Genomic DNA, 13,701 nt, shown 5'->3' on the forward strand with positions numbered 1-13,701 from the left:
CTTTAAGCCCTGGCCATAAGGGAAACAGGCCAGGAGGATTGGCATATAAAGCAATGAGAATAAGGGAATGGATAACTTATGGCAGTTGGTGGGTGACTGCAGTCATAAAGGCGATCCACAGCTTTGGTTAGTATCTTTAAGAGCTTCGTACTTATACATACATATGTGTATATTCAAGTGAGTTACTGTTAGTGCCACTGCAACTGCTACTGGCATTAACTTTTATTTAGGCCACATTTTGATTGCCCCACTTTTGTTTTGAGTGATTCCAACAACTGGGCCTTCCATTCAAGTGCAATCACTTCAGACTGCTGCAGTCTGTATCTGAAAGGCTTCCAACTTAATGTGGCAGATGTTTGCCAACTTAAGTGTCCGCTCGTTCACACTAAGCAATCATTTTGATTGCCATTCGGATTGATGAATGAGTGTGTTTTTTGTCTGTGCTTAAGAAAATATTTAAAAATAATAAATAACTACCTAACTGCAACAATGAGAAGATTTGAATACACACAAATAATAAACAGTAACTCAAACGTAGAAATGAAATCGAAAATAAGAATGTTCATTATAGAGTATAAGTAAATGTTCATCAAATAATTGAATCTAGCGTTAAATGAGGATTTTCTGTTCTAAATAAATCAGTCAAGGTAATTCCCTATTTGCTACGGAATTAAGTGTCTAAACAATCCCTCTGGCCAAGAACTTAACAATAACCCCTTGCAACCACATTTCGCTACTAACAACTGAATCTCCTCTGGCTAATTGTGCTGTCTCATTGGCATCGCCTTCGATTGAGTTTTTGTACGAATTGTTAATTATTTTCATTGTACTTGTTATGAAAGTTTTTGTTTTCACACGGCTCGTTATGCCCGCTGAATTTGTACTGCGAGTCTGTTGTCCTTGAGGATTTTGGGCATTTAATTAGGCGCAACCAAGTTGACATTTTAAACAATTTAAACGGGGCAAACACGACGCTGTTTACTCCGCATTTACCGATTTATCGATAGAGAGGCTTTGCCGCCACAAAACCCCTCCCGCTGCTATTAATTATGTCTTTTGCCGTTTTGTCGCATTGACGTAGGCGAAGCAATTAAGTTGCTGCTGGTGGTAAAACAGGGGGAGGAGGTCCTTGGGACAGGATGACTGTGTGACTGCGGGACTGGGGGGTGGGAAAAATGGTAAATCGTGTGGGCCGGCTGAGGAAATGAAATTTGGTCAGCCAGTCACATAATACGTATCAATGGTCAATTCCCCGCTGGGAACCCACCTCGCATGTCCTGCCCATAAGCCCCAACTCCTCCCAATACGTGACCTGCAAAATAATTTATATGAAAATTTAATTTGTATTTTTTTTTTGTTTTGCCTGTCTGTTGTCCACTGTGGAATTGGCATCTAAAAAAAAAATTTACGTTCACAAAGCATTTATTACTTAGTTAGTTTTTTCTAATGCTTCTGCTCTGAAATTGAACAATGGCTATTATGTGTTTTTTTAAACAAATTAAGCCTGACTGCGCACAAAGCAAATGATTTTTATGCAGCTAACCGCATGCGAAAATAAATATTTTTGGACCAGCCTACGATCTACGGGGAATGTGCATCTGGTTGCTATTTTCCGACTGAAAAATGTGGCAGAAAAAATGTTGATTGCACATTTGGCAATAAACAGGCACAGAACAAGTGCGGTTTGGCTTTATGTTTGCTTATCAGAGGGATATGACCAAATCGGGCGGGTTCTGTCAACAAGTGCAGTCTGATGATCCCCATGGCCGCAAAAGTATGCAACTCAAAAATTGTTACGCTTTTGATAATTTGTGTCGTTTTTTTTCGGTGCGTGAAAATTTGATTGCGTAGACCGCAATTTGAATGATATTTGGTTTTTGTGGCATGTCGACATGGATATTGCCAGGATATTGACACTGTTATCGGTCATTGGTTTTGGCCATTAAGTCATTTCTCCATCAATTTGTTCGATTAGCATATTAATTATAATTGTCCCTAGCTGCTTATGCTCTACTTGCAATGCCGAAGGCTAAAATTCTCATTAGCCCAACAATGCAGAAAATCGTCGTGCAAACTGAAAAGCTTTGCAAATAAGGTCCATTGAAATAATTAACATTAGCATTGGCCAAGATTTTCGCTCTCTCTCCTGACCGCCTGGCCACCTTGCAAATCTGCATTCGTGCGACCACACCCACTGCCCCATCCTTTTGGCCAAGTTCCGGACAGCGTTTTAAATTTCATTAAATCTGCTCACTTCGTTTGCCAATGCAATCAACAACGGCTTAGTTGGGCTTTTTTTCCGGAAGGGGGAAGCACCGCATTTCATTTACACCGCCTCAAGTGCTCGAAATCTACTTAGAAGCCCCACTTGGTCCCGTCTTACTAGCCTGCTCTTTCCTTCTCACTCACTAAGTCCGTCTCTTTCTCGTTCTCTTAACCTTAGTTAATTAACTAGCCTAGCTCTCAGGCGTTTATTCTTGCCCTAATGCTCTATAAGTTACATTAAATCAACTGACTTAAGAATTAAAGCTTAGCATCATTATGAAAAAAGATTTTTAATCTTGCCACTTGAAATTTGCTGCTGGGTATACAAATTATTCTAAGAGAACTATTATTATAGCTTTACGATAAAAGACAATTTCCAATTGTTTAAACAGTGTTTTTTTTTTTACTACCATTTTTACAATAAAAGTTTACCTTATAAACCGAAATTTAATACATTCTTAAATTAAAAATGTAGAACTTACGAAACATGGATTAGAAATGTTTGTGAACTTACATACTCGTGCATTTAGATAGCATCTTTCATTATATTATAGTTTCTAACTAAAAGAGTAATCCATGTTCGTTTTGGACTAATTTAATTTATGTCATGACTTGTTTTTACTGCATTTGATCCACTTTACGCCGGGACTTTAGTTTAATTTCTCGCAGTTTCCTTTCAGCTGTGTTCCGTCTTTTTCCCAAGCACACCTTGTTTTTCCTATTTTTCCTTTTGGTTAGAGAAGTTAGCTGAGCGCTTTCGCTTTCCTCTAATTTCTTTTGCGCTATTTTTCAAAACCTTGTTTTTTCCTTGTGCTCCAGCTGCTGCTGCTGCTGCTGCTCCTGATTCTGCCGCTTTTCCTCCTTGGCGCCCGGACTAAGTGAAAAAGTAAACAGAAATCCATTAGCTTGGCAATCATTGGCGGCGTCGCCAGCGGCACCGCATCTATCCTGTCCCCGTCTCCTCCAGAGGTCAGTTGTCGGGTTTGGGGGATTTTATAAATTGCTGCCATCAAGGCATTTGTTCCACTTTTCCTTCACTTTTATTTCCATTTGCAGCCAGCGACGACAATTTCTCCGAAACTAAACTTAAATAAATAACACAAGCAGCTAACTGGGGGGCGGCTCCACCTAATCGATGTCGATTTTATAGCCCAGATCTATGGAGGCCCTTATGTGCTCCTTCAGGTTGATGTAGCCATTGCGCAGGGACTCCTGCGTGAGGAACTCCTTCACCTTGTTCTCGCTCTCGCAGAACACCAGGTTGTCCGTGTTATCGATGAGCCTCTGCAGGTGCTCCGGAAATCTGAAGAGGATCAGCAGCGTTGAGCTGGAGGCATCCGCTTGGCGGCACAGATCACTGGATAGTTTCGATATACCCTGTGCAGCCGTATAATCCATGCCACTGATGCGCTGACCATCGATCACCACCGTAATGCGAAAGTCCGCTTGTTCGCAGGCCTTGAGCACTCGCTCCCGCAGATAATTGATGGCCGGAAAGTAGATGCCATTGCCCGGCGTCACCCGGATGTACTGCATCTCGTCCAGCTGCTCAATCTTCACCCGGATCTCGGGGCGTGCCCACAGGAAGAGCAGGTGCAGTGCGGTCACCACAATGCTCACGAACAGACCCACCTCCACGCCAAAGAGCACACTAACACAAAAGCACAGCAGCCAGGTGGCAAAGTCGCGTTTTGAATCCCGCCACAATCGCATCGGCAGCTTGAAGTCGAGCAGCGTGAATATGGAGCATATCAGGATGGCCGCCAGCGTCGCTTCCGGAATGTAGTTGAAGTACGGACTCAGGTAGCTCAGAGCAAGCAGCACAATAATGCCTGCACAGGGAGAAAAATATTAGGAAATTCAGCAATTTGGTAATCTATAAGGGGGATAATCAAAGGATAATCAGTCAAACGAATGCATAATTAGATGGTTTTTAAACAATAAATATCATGAATACTAGCTCGTTTTGGCTGTGTATTCAAATTCTTTGGGGCAGTAATGAAATTGAGTGTTTGCATTCGGTCTCTACACTCAGCTGGACTCACCCAAATACAGATTGGCCATGGGAGTCCTGAGGCCACAGGCTGTGCTAATGGCATATCGGGTGAACGCTCCCGATGAAGGCATCGCCTGTACGCAGGATCCAAACATGTTGCAAAGGCCCACGGTCAGTAGTTCCTGATTGGTATCCACCAATCCTTTGGGAGCTGTAAGTTTATTATGTTTAAAATTATATATACTTAGTTTCGCTTTCCCTACTTACTCAATTTTCCAATGGATATATTCGTTAGTATGCCCACAATTGGTATAACTATTATTCCAATATTCAGCTCCTTTAAAACTTCCCAAATACTGTAGTTGCGCTCGGCAGTTTCAATATGGAAACTGGGCACTGTAAAGTTGGGAAGAGTGGACAGAGCATTCTTGCTAAGAGCATAGGGAACTTGGCCACATTTTTGAATCCAAATAAACGAAACGATGGCTGCGATGAGTACAATTAGTGTGTTCCTCGAGGTGGATAGATATCGACAGAATATCCTTAGAATTTTGTTTCGCTTCTCATTGTTGGCCACGCGGTCCAATAACTGAAATAGCGGGCTTAATTATGGAAAAGATTATAATAATTTATTTAAACTTACCTCTAGTAAGAGCAGGAAAACTATAGCACAAACGCCCATGATGAGATCAGCCATGTTAGACTCTTCAATGCGGGAACTTAGCATACCAACCGAGTTTATTAGCCCGGCCACCAAGTATTTGATGCCTAGTAATACTTTCAACTGGGATTCTATTACCAAGATGGCAGTGGCCGAGGAAAAGGCCTTAATCACTGGCATGGAGATGAATTCGAAAATAATTCCTGTAGAAATTATAAAACATCATTAGAATTATTTTATATAATATTTTCAAGCCAGCATAAAATGAAAAAATAAATAAATTCAACGAGAAACTAAATGACAGAAATTTAAACTAACTTCCACTGAATATCAACTACAAACAAATATTATGAAATATTATTATTATCAAACATTACTCATTCAGCTTCAATGACAATGACTGCCTTCGTTTACTTTTTTTTGGCTACCTTCTTAATGATTTTTTCGGATCTAGTCTAGTTCCGTATCCGAGTTCATACACTGAATCCCATTCAAAGAAGTGTTAATTGATACAAATAATGCTAATCACGGGCAAACCGCATAACACTTATCGTGCAGAGCAATTAATTAGGTGCCTAAAGTGAGCTTTTAAGCGGATCTATTTCAATTCAATTGGTCATGACTGCGATCAAGTAACACATGCCGGACTTAAGGCAATTTATCTGTGAGATCACACACGTAATTCAGCTGTCACTTAGGCATCATACACTCAGAAAAAATTTAAAAAATTCAAACATTTTATATGGCGCATTATAGATGAATAAGTATTCTGCTATCTTGCATTAACTTATTTTATAATAACTAGTAGTTTTTTATAGCATGTTCAGCATTTATAATTTTTATTATTATTAGTTATTACCGGAAAATGTTTTCCAGTGACTCGCAACTTACCCATTCTCATCGTACCCATGATGATCTGCACAATTCCGCTGAGAAAGGTGAGCAGAAAGGCGAACTCGATGGGTCGTCCCACGGTGAACTGGACACTGACCAGAGCCACTAAGCTGGTGGGTCCAATGATGACCTTGTCGATCGATCCAAAGACCAGATAAATCAGCGGTCCAATAAACGCCGAACAGAGTCCATATCGAGCGGGGAGGCCAGCCAGAAGGGCACAAGCCATACTTTCGGGTATGATTGTGAGTCCCAGGGTGATGCCGGCTATAAAGTCATCGATGCCCCATTCGGTGGTGTACAGCGGAAGCCATTGGAAGACGGGGACGTGGCGATGCAGGCGGCGTTTCCATTTGTTCATCCTGGGAGCCTTGCCAGCTTCACTGTCCGGCTTGCTGATGGCACCTGGTAAAAGAGCCCGCGCCGTAGCCTTCTCCAGAGCCTCCGCTTCCGTTTCCAGTTGCGGATACATTGCGATGTGGAAGTTACTCGAGTTTCTTGGTCAAACGCACGTCTGTGCACCGCAAATCGCAACTGTCGAATGATGGCAAAGGCGGAGATCATCCCACTGATAATGAACTCAAGATTTTAGATTGCTCTGCCCGGCTCTTGTTTGCCGTACATATCAGAGCCTCAATTGGCATTGTGACTTTGCCGGACTTGGATTCTCGCGCCTCGCTCGACTTATTACTCGCTCTCTTTGGGCTGTAATAGAATATATCTAGTTCAAACCCCCTTGTTTGATTGTTCAATTCTCCGGGGTGGATCCCATTTGACGCCATCTCAATTATCTCGGACCTGTTAATTGGATAATATCTTGATTAGACGCTCGAAAAAATGTGCCAAAAAGATCTGGTCATTCGACGTGTAAGAATTGACGACATCGCCAAGTTGTTACCACTTGCAAGTTATCCAACCCATGAACATAGCTCCCTTCCACAGTTTATAAACAAATTTCAATTCTCAAATCTCGTCGGCATTTCCTTTGTCTTTGTTTTTGTCATTGCCCTTGCCAGCACTCAGCTACCCGCTAACATAAGCAACCCAAACTTAACGTAAACACAGCTTCCGCTTGGAGACCAAACCACGGCCGACTTATTGCGTATCAATCAAAAACTGCATCGATCAGCATAATTGAATTTCACAATGCAGTGGAAAATTTCCAGTATAAAGCTTTTATCGAAAGATCGGTAATTTTCCGAAAGAAAAGCTTCTGGCCGAGGTTGATTGGATTAGGACTTAGAATTTGAAGTCAGTCGGAGTCAGTGGGAGTCGGAGTCTGAATCGGGACGAGATCGTCAACAGCTCGAAGCTAAAGATAAGCTACCAACAAAGTGTCTCGTAATAGTATAAGTGAAAAAGTTTATCACCAAATAAATGTTAAATAATAAAAAATAAAATTTATTTTTTTAAATAAATAAAGAGTAACAATTTTAATTTGCATGATTTCTTGACCAACTGGGACAAAGAAATTGTTTATCTGTTTCCAAAGGATAATCGCTATTAAGTCGTTGATAAGTAAATAAGACAAAACCAATATTTTTAAGACACAACCAGACACATTTCAAACAAACGACAATGGGCTAATATTTATTTATGAAAAAAGTGCTAACACTTATAACAATTGACGATATCGCGAAGATGTCAGCACGTGAATTGTATGTTTGGCTTTTTAGGTGAGAACATCTTGGCTATAAACATACAGCTATATATGTGGCAAATGCAATAATCAATTAAATTGCTTAATATCATGTTCATTTATATTAAATTAATCAAAGCGGACTTGTTTTTTAGCTTGTTTTGCTTCTTTAAACATTAGTTCCGGAAACTGAAATGTTGTTTATTTGTTGTGTTTCTCCTTTAAAATAAATAACAATAACTTACATAACTTTGTATCACAATTTGTTTTTATCTGCCAAACTTTCCTATAATTTCTGCGTAAATGTTTATTCTTGCAAATTGTTTTTTCTTTGCACTCGAAATGTTTGTTTCAACGCATTTGCCACACATGGCGTATGATTCATATTTGCTTTTCGTGACTTTCCCTTTTAATGCTATTACTTAGGTTCCACTCTCCTGGATGTTGAGTTATGCAAATGTAAAATGGCAAACTTTTCGGAAAGTGAAGTGAGAAAAATTGTTATATGCAAATTTTGTATCAAAAGCGTCGAGCGACACCAACAAATGGTATGACAAATAAATGCAAACATAATTTTAATGTAAATGAAAATTAAAAAGTTTGATTGACTTTAAACTTTTCCATACTCGTCGTGTCTGTTGCGTGACGTAAGTTTTCTATGACAGAAAAGGGAATATTAAATTTGAAAAAGAATCTTATTTGATTTTCTTTATGCATTTTAATTGAATGCTTCTTAAAAATATATTTCCATCCGAATTTAATTAAATTTATTAGTATTCGTCTACTGTGCAGAAGGTAATCTCTGTAATAATGGGAGATGAATATAAACGTTTGTGGTAAAATAAAATCGTTTAAAGTAATATCTGTAACCGATTGCCAAACGAATTTGCAATTCAATGCTCGACTGTTACTGTTGCACCATGAAAATGCCAATTGTCTGAATAGTAAGGTTATTAAAAAACCAATCCGAACCAATCTGTTTTTAATCGGAACCGAACATTTGTGCAGTGCGTGTCAAAAATATTTAAATAAATTGCGGATATTTTCGCACTCACTCATTCGCCAATTGGCTTGCGATTTGTTATGAAAACGATAAAAAAAAGAATAATTTATAGAAAAATACTAACCATTAGCGCTAAATGCGCTTGCATAACAAGTGTGTAAAAGGTTTTCAACTCACGAAAGTGTAGACTTTTGCTGATTGAATGGCACCAATTACAAAAAATCAGTAATTCGAAACAGACAGACTACAAGACAAATCGAATGTTGGGAATATAGATTAGGAAAGTATAATTATGGGTATCAATTATTTTTATATGCTGGGCAAGGTGAGTATTTCATTTAAATATAAATCTAATTGGGTGCAAAGAAATATATAGAGTAAGGCGTTGACTTGGCTTAAATTTATAATGGTTCTTGGTTAGCCGAAGGCAAATGTACTCACGTACAAAAATAGCTATTACGGCAAGAACTTATAAAATTATGCACTTAAAGTTATTATTTGAGGCGATTATTGCTCCTGCAACGGCGCCAACAGAAGTGCAACATTGCACGATTGCACATTCAACGAGGAGTCCATATTTAAATGAAATTTTAAGTGCCTTGGCTGGTCTACTACCACCTATACGAACACGAGACCATCAAGTGCCAGCAGCTGTGTTCCAACCCCAACTCTCCCCCGACCGAGCAACTTGATTATTATTTCCGAGCACACTTCGTTGTGGCATTATTATAATGACTGTTGCAGCAAAATTCACAACGCACCTGACTCGAATACAATGTTTCCACTCGCAGCAGCCAGGATCCAAGCGATGCTGAGTTGCTTAAAGTGTCCTGCCAGCTGTTGGCAGGCGTCCATTAGGCAATGCCAAAAGGAAAACATAAAACGGCAGACAAGTCAGTTCGTTTGTCCAGTGAATTCCTCAGACAGACATCAGTGTCAAATGTTTTCGCTTTTCCCTAATGAAATTTATAAGCCCAAAGTGCATTTCCGCAAAGGTATGCCACTGGCCTCAAGTTATTTCTAATTATGGTGCATTTTTATTTTTTTTTTACACATCCTTTTTATCGGTATCTGTGTATTAAATAAATTTATTGTTAGCCTACAGTTCCAAGAAAAAATTGATAGGAGACTTTAATTAAAAGTGGTTGAAGATAAGGAGGCAGCTAAAAAAGGTGAGTCTACTTTCTACGTTTTCCTTACACGCATTTTTCAGCTAAATACCCTGTGTAAAAAGCATTAAAAATCAAATCACAATGAGTGGATACAGAATAAATATCCAATCTTCTTTGCAGCAAATATAATTAAAATTTTATCACGTTACGGCAAACACCTGGCAAGAGAAATAAATAAGCGGCAGAAATGCAAAAAAAAAAAAATGTAAGCGAAAGGAATCATAAAAATGAAATTCAAAACTCGAAATTAAACGAAATTTTATTATTAAGTGCAGGCACACACATAAACATATATAAATTTTTATTGGGGCTGCGACGTGTGCGCGTCTCAAGTGCCAGCCTGTAATAATCCCGGGCAAATATTACGCATACGCAACGTGTGCGGATGCGTGTGAGTGTGCCTAAGTTTGCAGGAGCTCTCTCGAGTTTGCCTGGCTGTTTGTGCAGCAGCATAAATATTATGGCCACACACACGTAGCTGCCCTCCAAGGAATCGAAGTGGGTAAGACGCCTTTGATTTTTAGTTAGCGCGCGGAGGCCTTGTCGATTTTTGCCAATTTTGACAGCAACTCAGGCGGCATTGTCGCCGCCGCATTATATCCGCCCACTGCCACACCCACCAGCCGACAGTCGGGAATATTGAAAATTGCTCCGTGTCTCCGGGTGCTGGTGGTGTTGTTGTAGCAAACGTGCCATGGATTTCAAATGAAACGTGTTAGAGCAGTTAGAGTGAGTCAAAAAAAGAAAATACTCATACGCCGCGTGAGCCTCGCACATTTTTAAGTCTCCTATTTGTGCACCGTGAAAATAGGCAATTTATGTTTTCCAATAAAGAGATATTTTAGGCAAATTCGTGGGCTACCAGACACAAATGGATTGGCTTAATTATAGGGTTTCGAAATAAATGCAACCAAAAGAAATTTATTTTTATATTAAAAAGGTAAATTTTCGCAAGTCGGTAATATAATTGAATGTGAATTCAGTTGCACAGATTTAAAATATTTATTTTATATCCGAAATTTTCTCGGTGTATTCGTCTGTATGACTTTGGGTGTGTTTTGTGCAACTCCGTTAGGCGTAATTTTAATGGCTCAAACACGCTGCACACACACACACTAACACTAGCTCACCCACACAGAAAGTTGTGGCACGGAAATCAAAGTGTATTTTAAGGGGTCTTCGAGGGTTTTTGGAGGGCTTTTCGGGGGATGCCCATGTAGGTGTTGTACCGGAAATTTAATTGTGTGCGTGCTGGCGCAGTCAAATTTGCTCGTCCTCCGTTCGCTTTCTCTTTGTTGCTTTGTTTGTAAACAGGTGTAGAAATAAAAACTAAGGCACTCCCAGGCCATTATTGTGTTTGCGTTTTGTGTTATATTTTGCGTTTATTTTTATGATCATGTCGCTCGTTACGAATAATGCCTGTGCCAACACAGCCCACTCTCATAGAGACGAAATGGTGTAAAATCGACGGAGCAAAGGTGCTGTAGAATGGTAGCCATCCGCCATGGATTTGCAGCAATTTGCGCTGGCACCCTTTCCATATCCTATATCCTTACCCTAGATCCTATATCCTGCTCCTGCTCCAACTGTAATTGGCATTTAAAATGATGCTTCTGGTATGGGTTGAAGGTGAGTGCTCCGAAAGCATCTTCTTCGGGTTATCGTTTTCTTTTACAGTTCGAGTCTTGCGGCGGTGCGAGGAAAACCAACTTAATTAATTGATTTAATTGCAGATGTGACGAGCTGTCAGAAGGGGATTCGCACGTTCACCTTTTAAGAAAACGAAGTGAGATATCAGAATTAAGGAGGGAGATAATGTGTGACCTAAGTGCACAAAAGGTGGTTTTATTATGGGTGGAGATATTGAGGAAATGTCTGTCCCCATAAAGTGCATCTAAATGACTGTGATAAGTAGTTATTGATCAAATAAATCAAATCGATAAGAAATAATACTTTTGATAATATTTCAGTGATAGTTATTTATTAAATTCGTTCTTGTATCTTTAACTCGGCTTTTTCATAACTCAGAATTCATCAAAGCCTGATGAATATGCAATTCGTAAGACACTTTCTCTGGAACTGTAATTATCTATGCATTAGCCCAAAGTCAACTAAAGACAAAACACAGTTCCATTACACAAAAGCCGAAGTTCATGTGGCATAAATTAGGTACAACTGTGAAGTGCCCATGGGCGGAGTTAGAAAGGGTAATAAATATTTAAGTAAATAAGCAATAAAACGTATTGCTGATTATTAGGAATAATTAATGAATCAGTTCTGATAAACTTTCTAGTGAAAAATATTTATAAAATGATTATAAATTTGTTATCATGTGAATTTTACTATTTCTACAAACTTATCTTTAATGAGAACCAAATAAAATGTAATAACTTTTACAAATATTGAAAGTGCTATTATAAGGTATATTTAACCCAATTTGTCAGGCAAAATATTTTACTGTCCTCTATCCCCTTCGTACCACGTCCATGCTTTTGTCCATGAATATATATGGGTGGTCGGCCATTAATGCCCAGATATACAAGTATCTCATAGATGGCAATTCGCTCTGGTCTACAACTGTTAATTGAATGTAAATGACTGAGGACCTCCATTCAATTACCCCCACCTGTGGCACAGCATAAACAGATGCATAGAGCATATTGAGAAGTATTATCAGCTGCCGAGTGGAAATCGAATCATGTTTTTGTTGCCAAGTTTTGGGAAATCTATGCAAATAGATTCGCATAGAGACTCAAGGCCAGAGATCAGCATAAATTTGGGTTTCGCTGGGTAGATGAGGCAGTGAAAAAAATAATAAATCGCCATTTGTGATAATGTGTATTCTTTGAAATGATTCGAAAAGACTAAATCACAGAGATAAATTGAGCATTGTTCTTGCAAAGTGGGGATTGTTTCCGAGTGAATCCAACAAGTGCAATATATATGGTTTACCATAGAGTGCTAACAATATCTTTCTCAGTGTTTCTGAGTAGCTTAGGAGCAGCGGCACTTGAGTGACGATTGCTACTGGCAAATACTCGAGACTTCAGTGCCACAAACTTGGCTAAGATTTCAATTTATATGATAACAGCAAGCTCCATGGCCAACGCTCAACAATTACATACACATCTACAATTGGTAGGGCCAAGAAACATGCTGAAGAAAATGTTCCCTTCCCTTATCTTGCATAAAAACTAGACTCATACCATTCTGCAGATTCGTTAAACTACCACACCTTCCCAGAGATTGGAATCAGTTGCGAAAACTGTATTGGCCGAAATGTCAACGGCATGCGGCAGGTCCCAAAGTCGATGTCCTGCAGTTACTGGGAAATTAATTAATAGTTTTGTCTGCTCCAGCTCCTCACACTCGGGCAACTCGGCCAACTCACCCATTTTGGCCACTTTGAATGTATGTGTGGTTCTTGGCATTCGGTTTTCTAAGCATTTTGAGGATATTGCAGGACGATAGCTATTAGCATTGATTGGAGGCGTCCTTTGTTTGTCTGGCATTTGACCAAGAGCTCTGGCCCCGGACTTTGTTGCGGTTGACTTTGGTCTGTGTTTGGTTCTGAGCCGAGTAGGGCTTCTTGGATGATTAGCTACTTGAGACTGTGTAATTATTGTCTAGTTGTTTGCCAGAAAATGCCATGAATACTGCTACTGGGTTAGGTGTAAGAATGCCATGCCTCATTCAAAGATATTCCAGGATGTGCTGGTTAAATATGGAGATATGTAACATTTATTCGAGATATGTATCGCAGTTGTCAAGACTTGTAAAATACATTGACGTCTCTGAAAGTATCTAAGTAGTTAAGGTGGTGAAATTTTGTTAAACCTTTATGCAAATTTATAGATTTCTTGGTCCTTTCTTTGTGTTGTTCTTGGCAACAGATTTTACTGCTACCTAATCGATGTAAACTTTATTCTAAGAACAACAACGAATCCTGCAAAAATTGAGTAGATTGTAAGCAAACAATGTAACCAAATTGTGCCAACAAATAAACATAAACAAACCCCAAAAAGAAGAGGGCTCGGAGCCGCGGGTCAAGCGCAGCAACAAAAGAAGTCG

General features: G+C 39.4%; 1 protein-coding gene across 1 annotated transcript; it reads right to left on the minus strand.

Annotated features, from left to right (window-relative positions):
• Nucleotides 1-2,538: 2,538 nt before the first annotated feature.
• Nucleotides 2,539-6,288, minus strand: LOC6606222 (sodium-independent sulfate anion transporter). Its single transcript, XM_002030994.2, has 5 exons — nucleotides 5,814-6,288; nucleotides 4,905-5,125; nucleotides 4,529-4,850; nucleotides 4,311-4,472; nucleotides 2,539-4,097 (listed from the first exon to the last, which is right to left on the minus strand). The coding sequence occupies exons 1-5, from the start codon at nucleotides 6,286-6,288 to the stop codon at nucleotides 3,394-3,396; spliced, it is 1,884 nt and encodes a 627-aa protein (XP_002031030.1). The 3' UTR covers nucleotides 2,539-3,393.
• Nucleotides 6,289-13,701: the final 7,413 nt, after the last annotated feature.

This window comes from Drosophila sechellia, chromosome 3R (assembly GCF_004382195.2).
Source record: "Drosophila sechellia strain sech25 chromosome 3R, ASM438219v1, whole genome shotgun sequence".
In the NCBI taxonomy this organism is placed as follows: domain Eukaryota; kingdom Metazoa; phylum Arthropoda; class Insecta; order Diptera; family Drosophilidae; genus Drosophila; species Drosophila sechellia.

Bases quoted from the DNA above. Each gene is read 5' to 3' on its own strand.
- LOC6606222 (XM_002030994.2), bottom strand. From the start codon at position 6,288: ATGTATCCGCAACTGGAAACGGAAGCGGAGGCTCTGGAGAAGGCTACG. The intron at 5,126-5,813 runs GTAAGTTGCGAG...TAATTTCTACAG, and splicing joins CATGGGTACGATGAGAATGG to GAATTATTTTCGAATTCATC. The intron at 4,098-4,310 runs GTGAGTCCAGCT...CTCCCTGTGCAG, and splicing joins CATGGCCAATCTGTATTTGG to GCATTATTGTGCTGCTTGCT.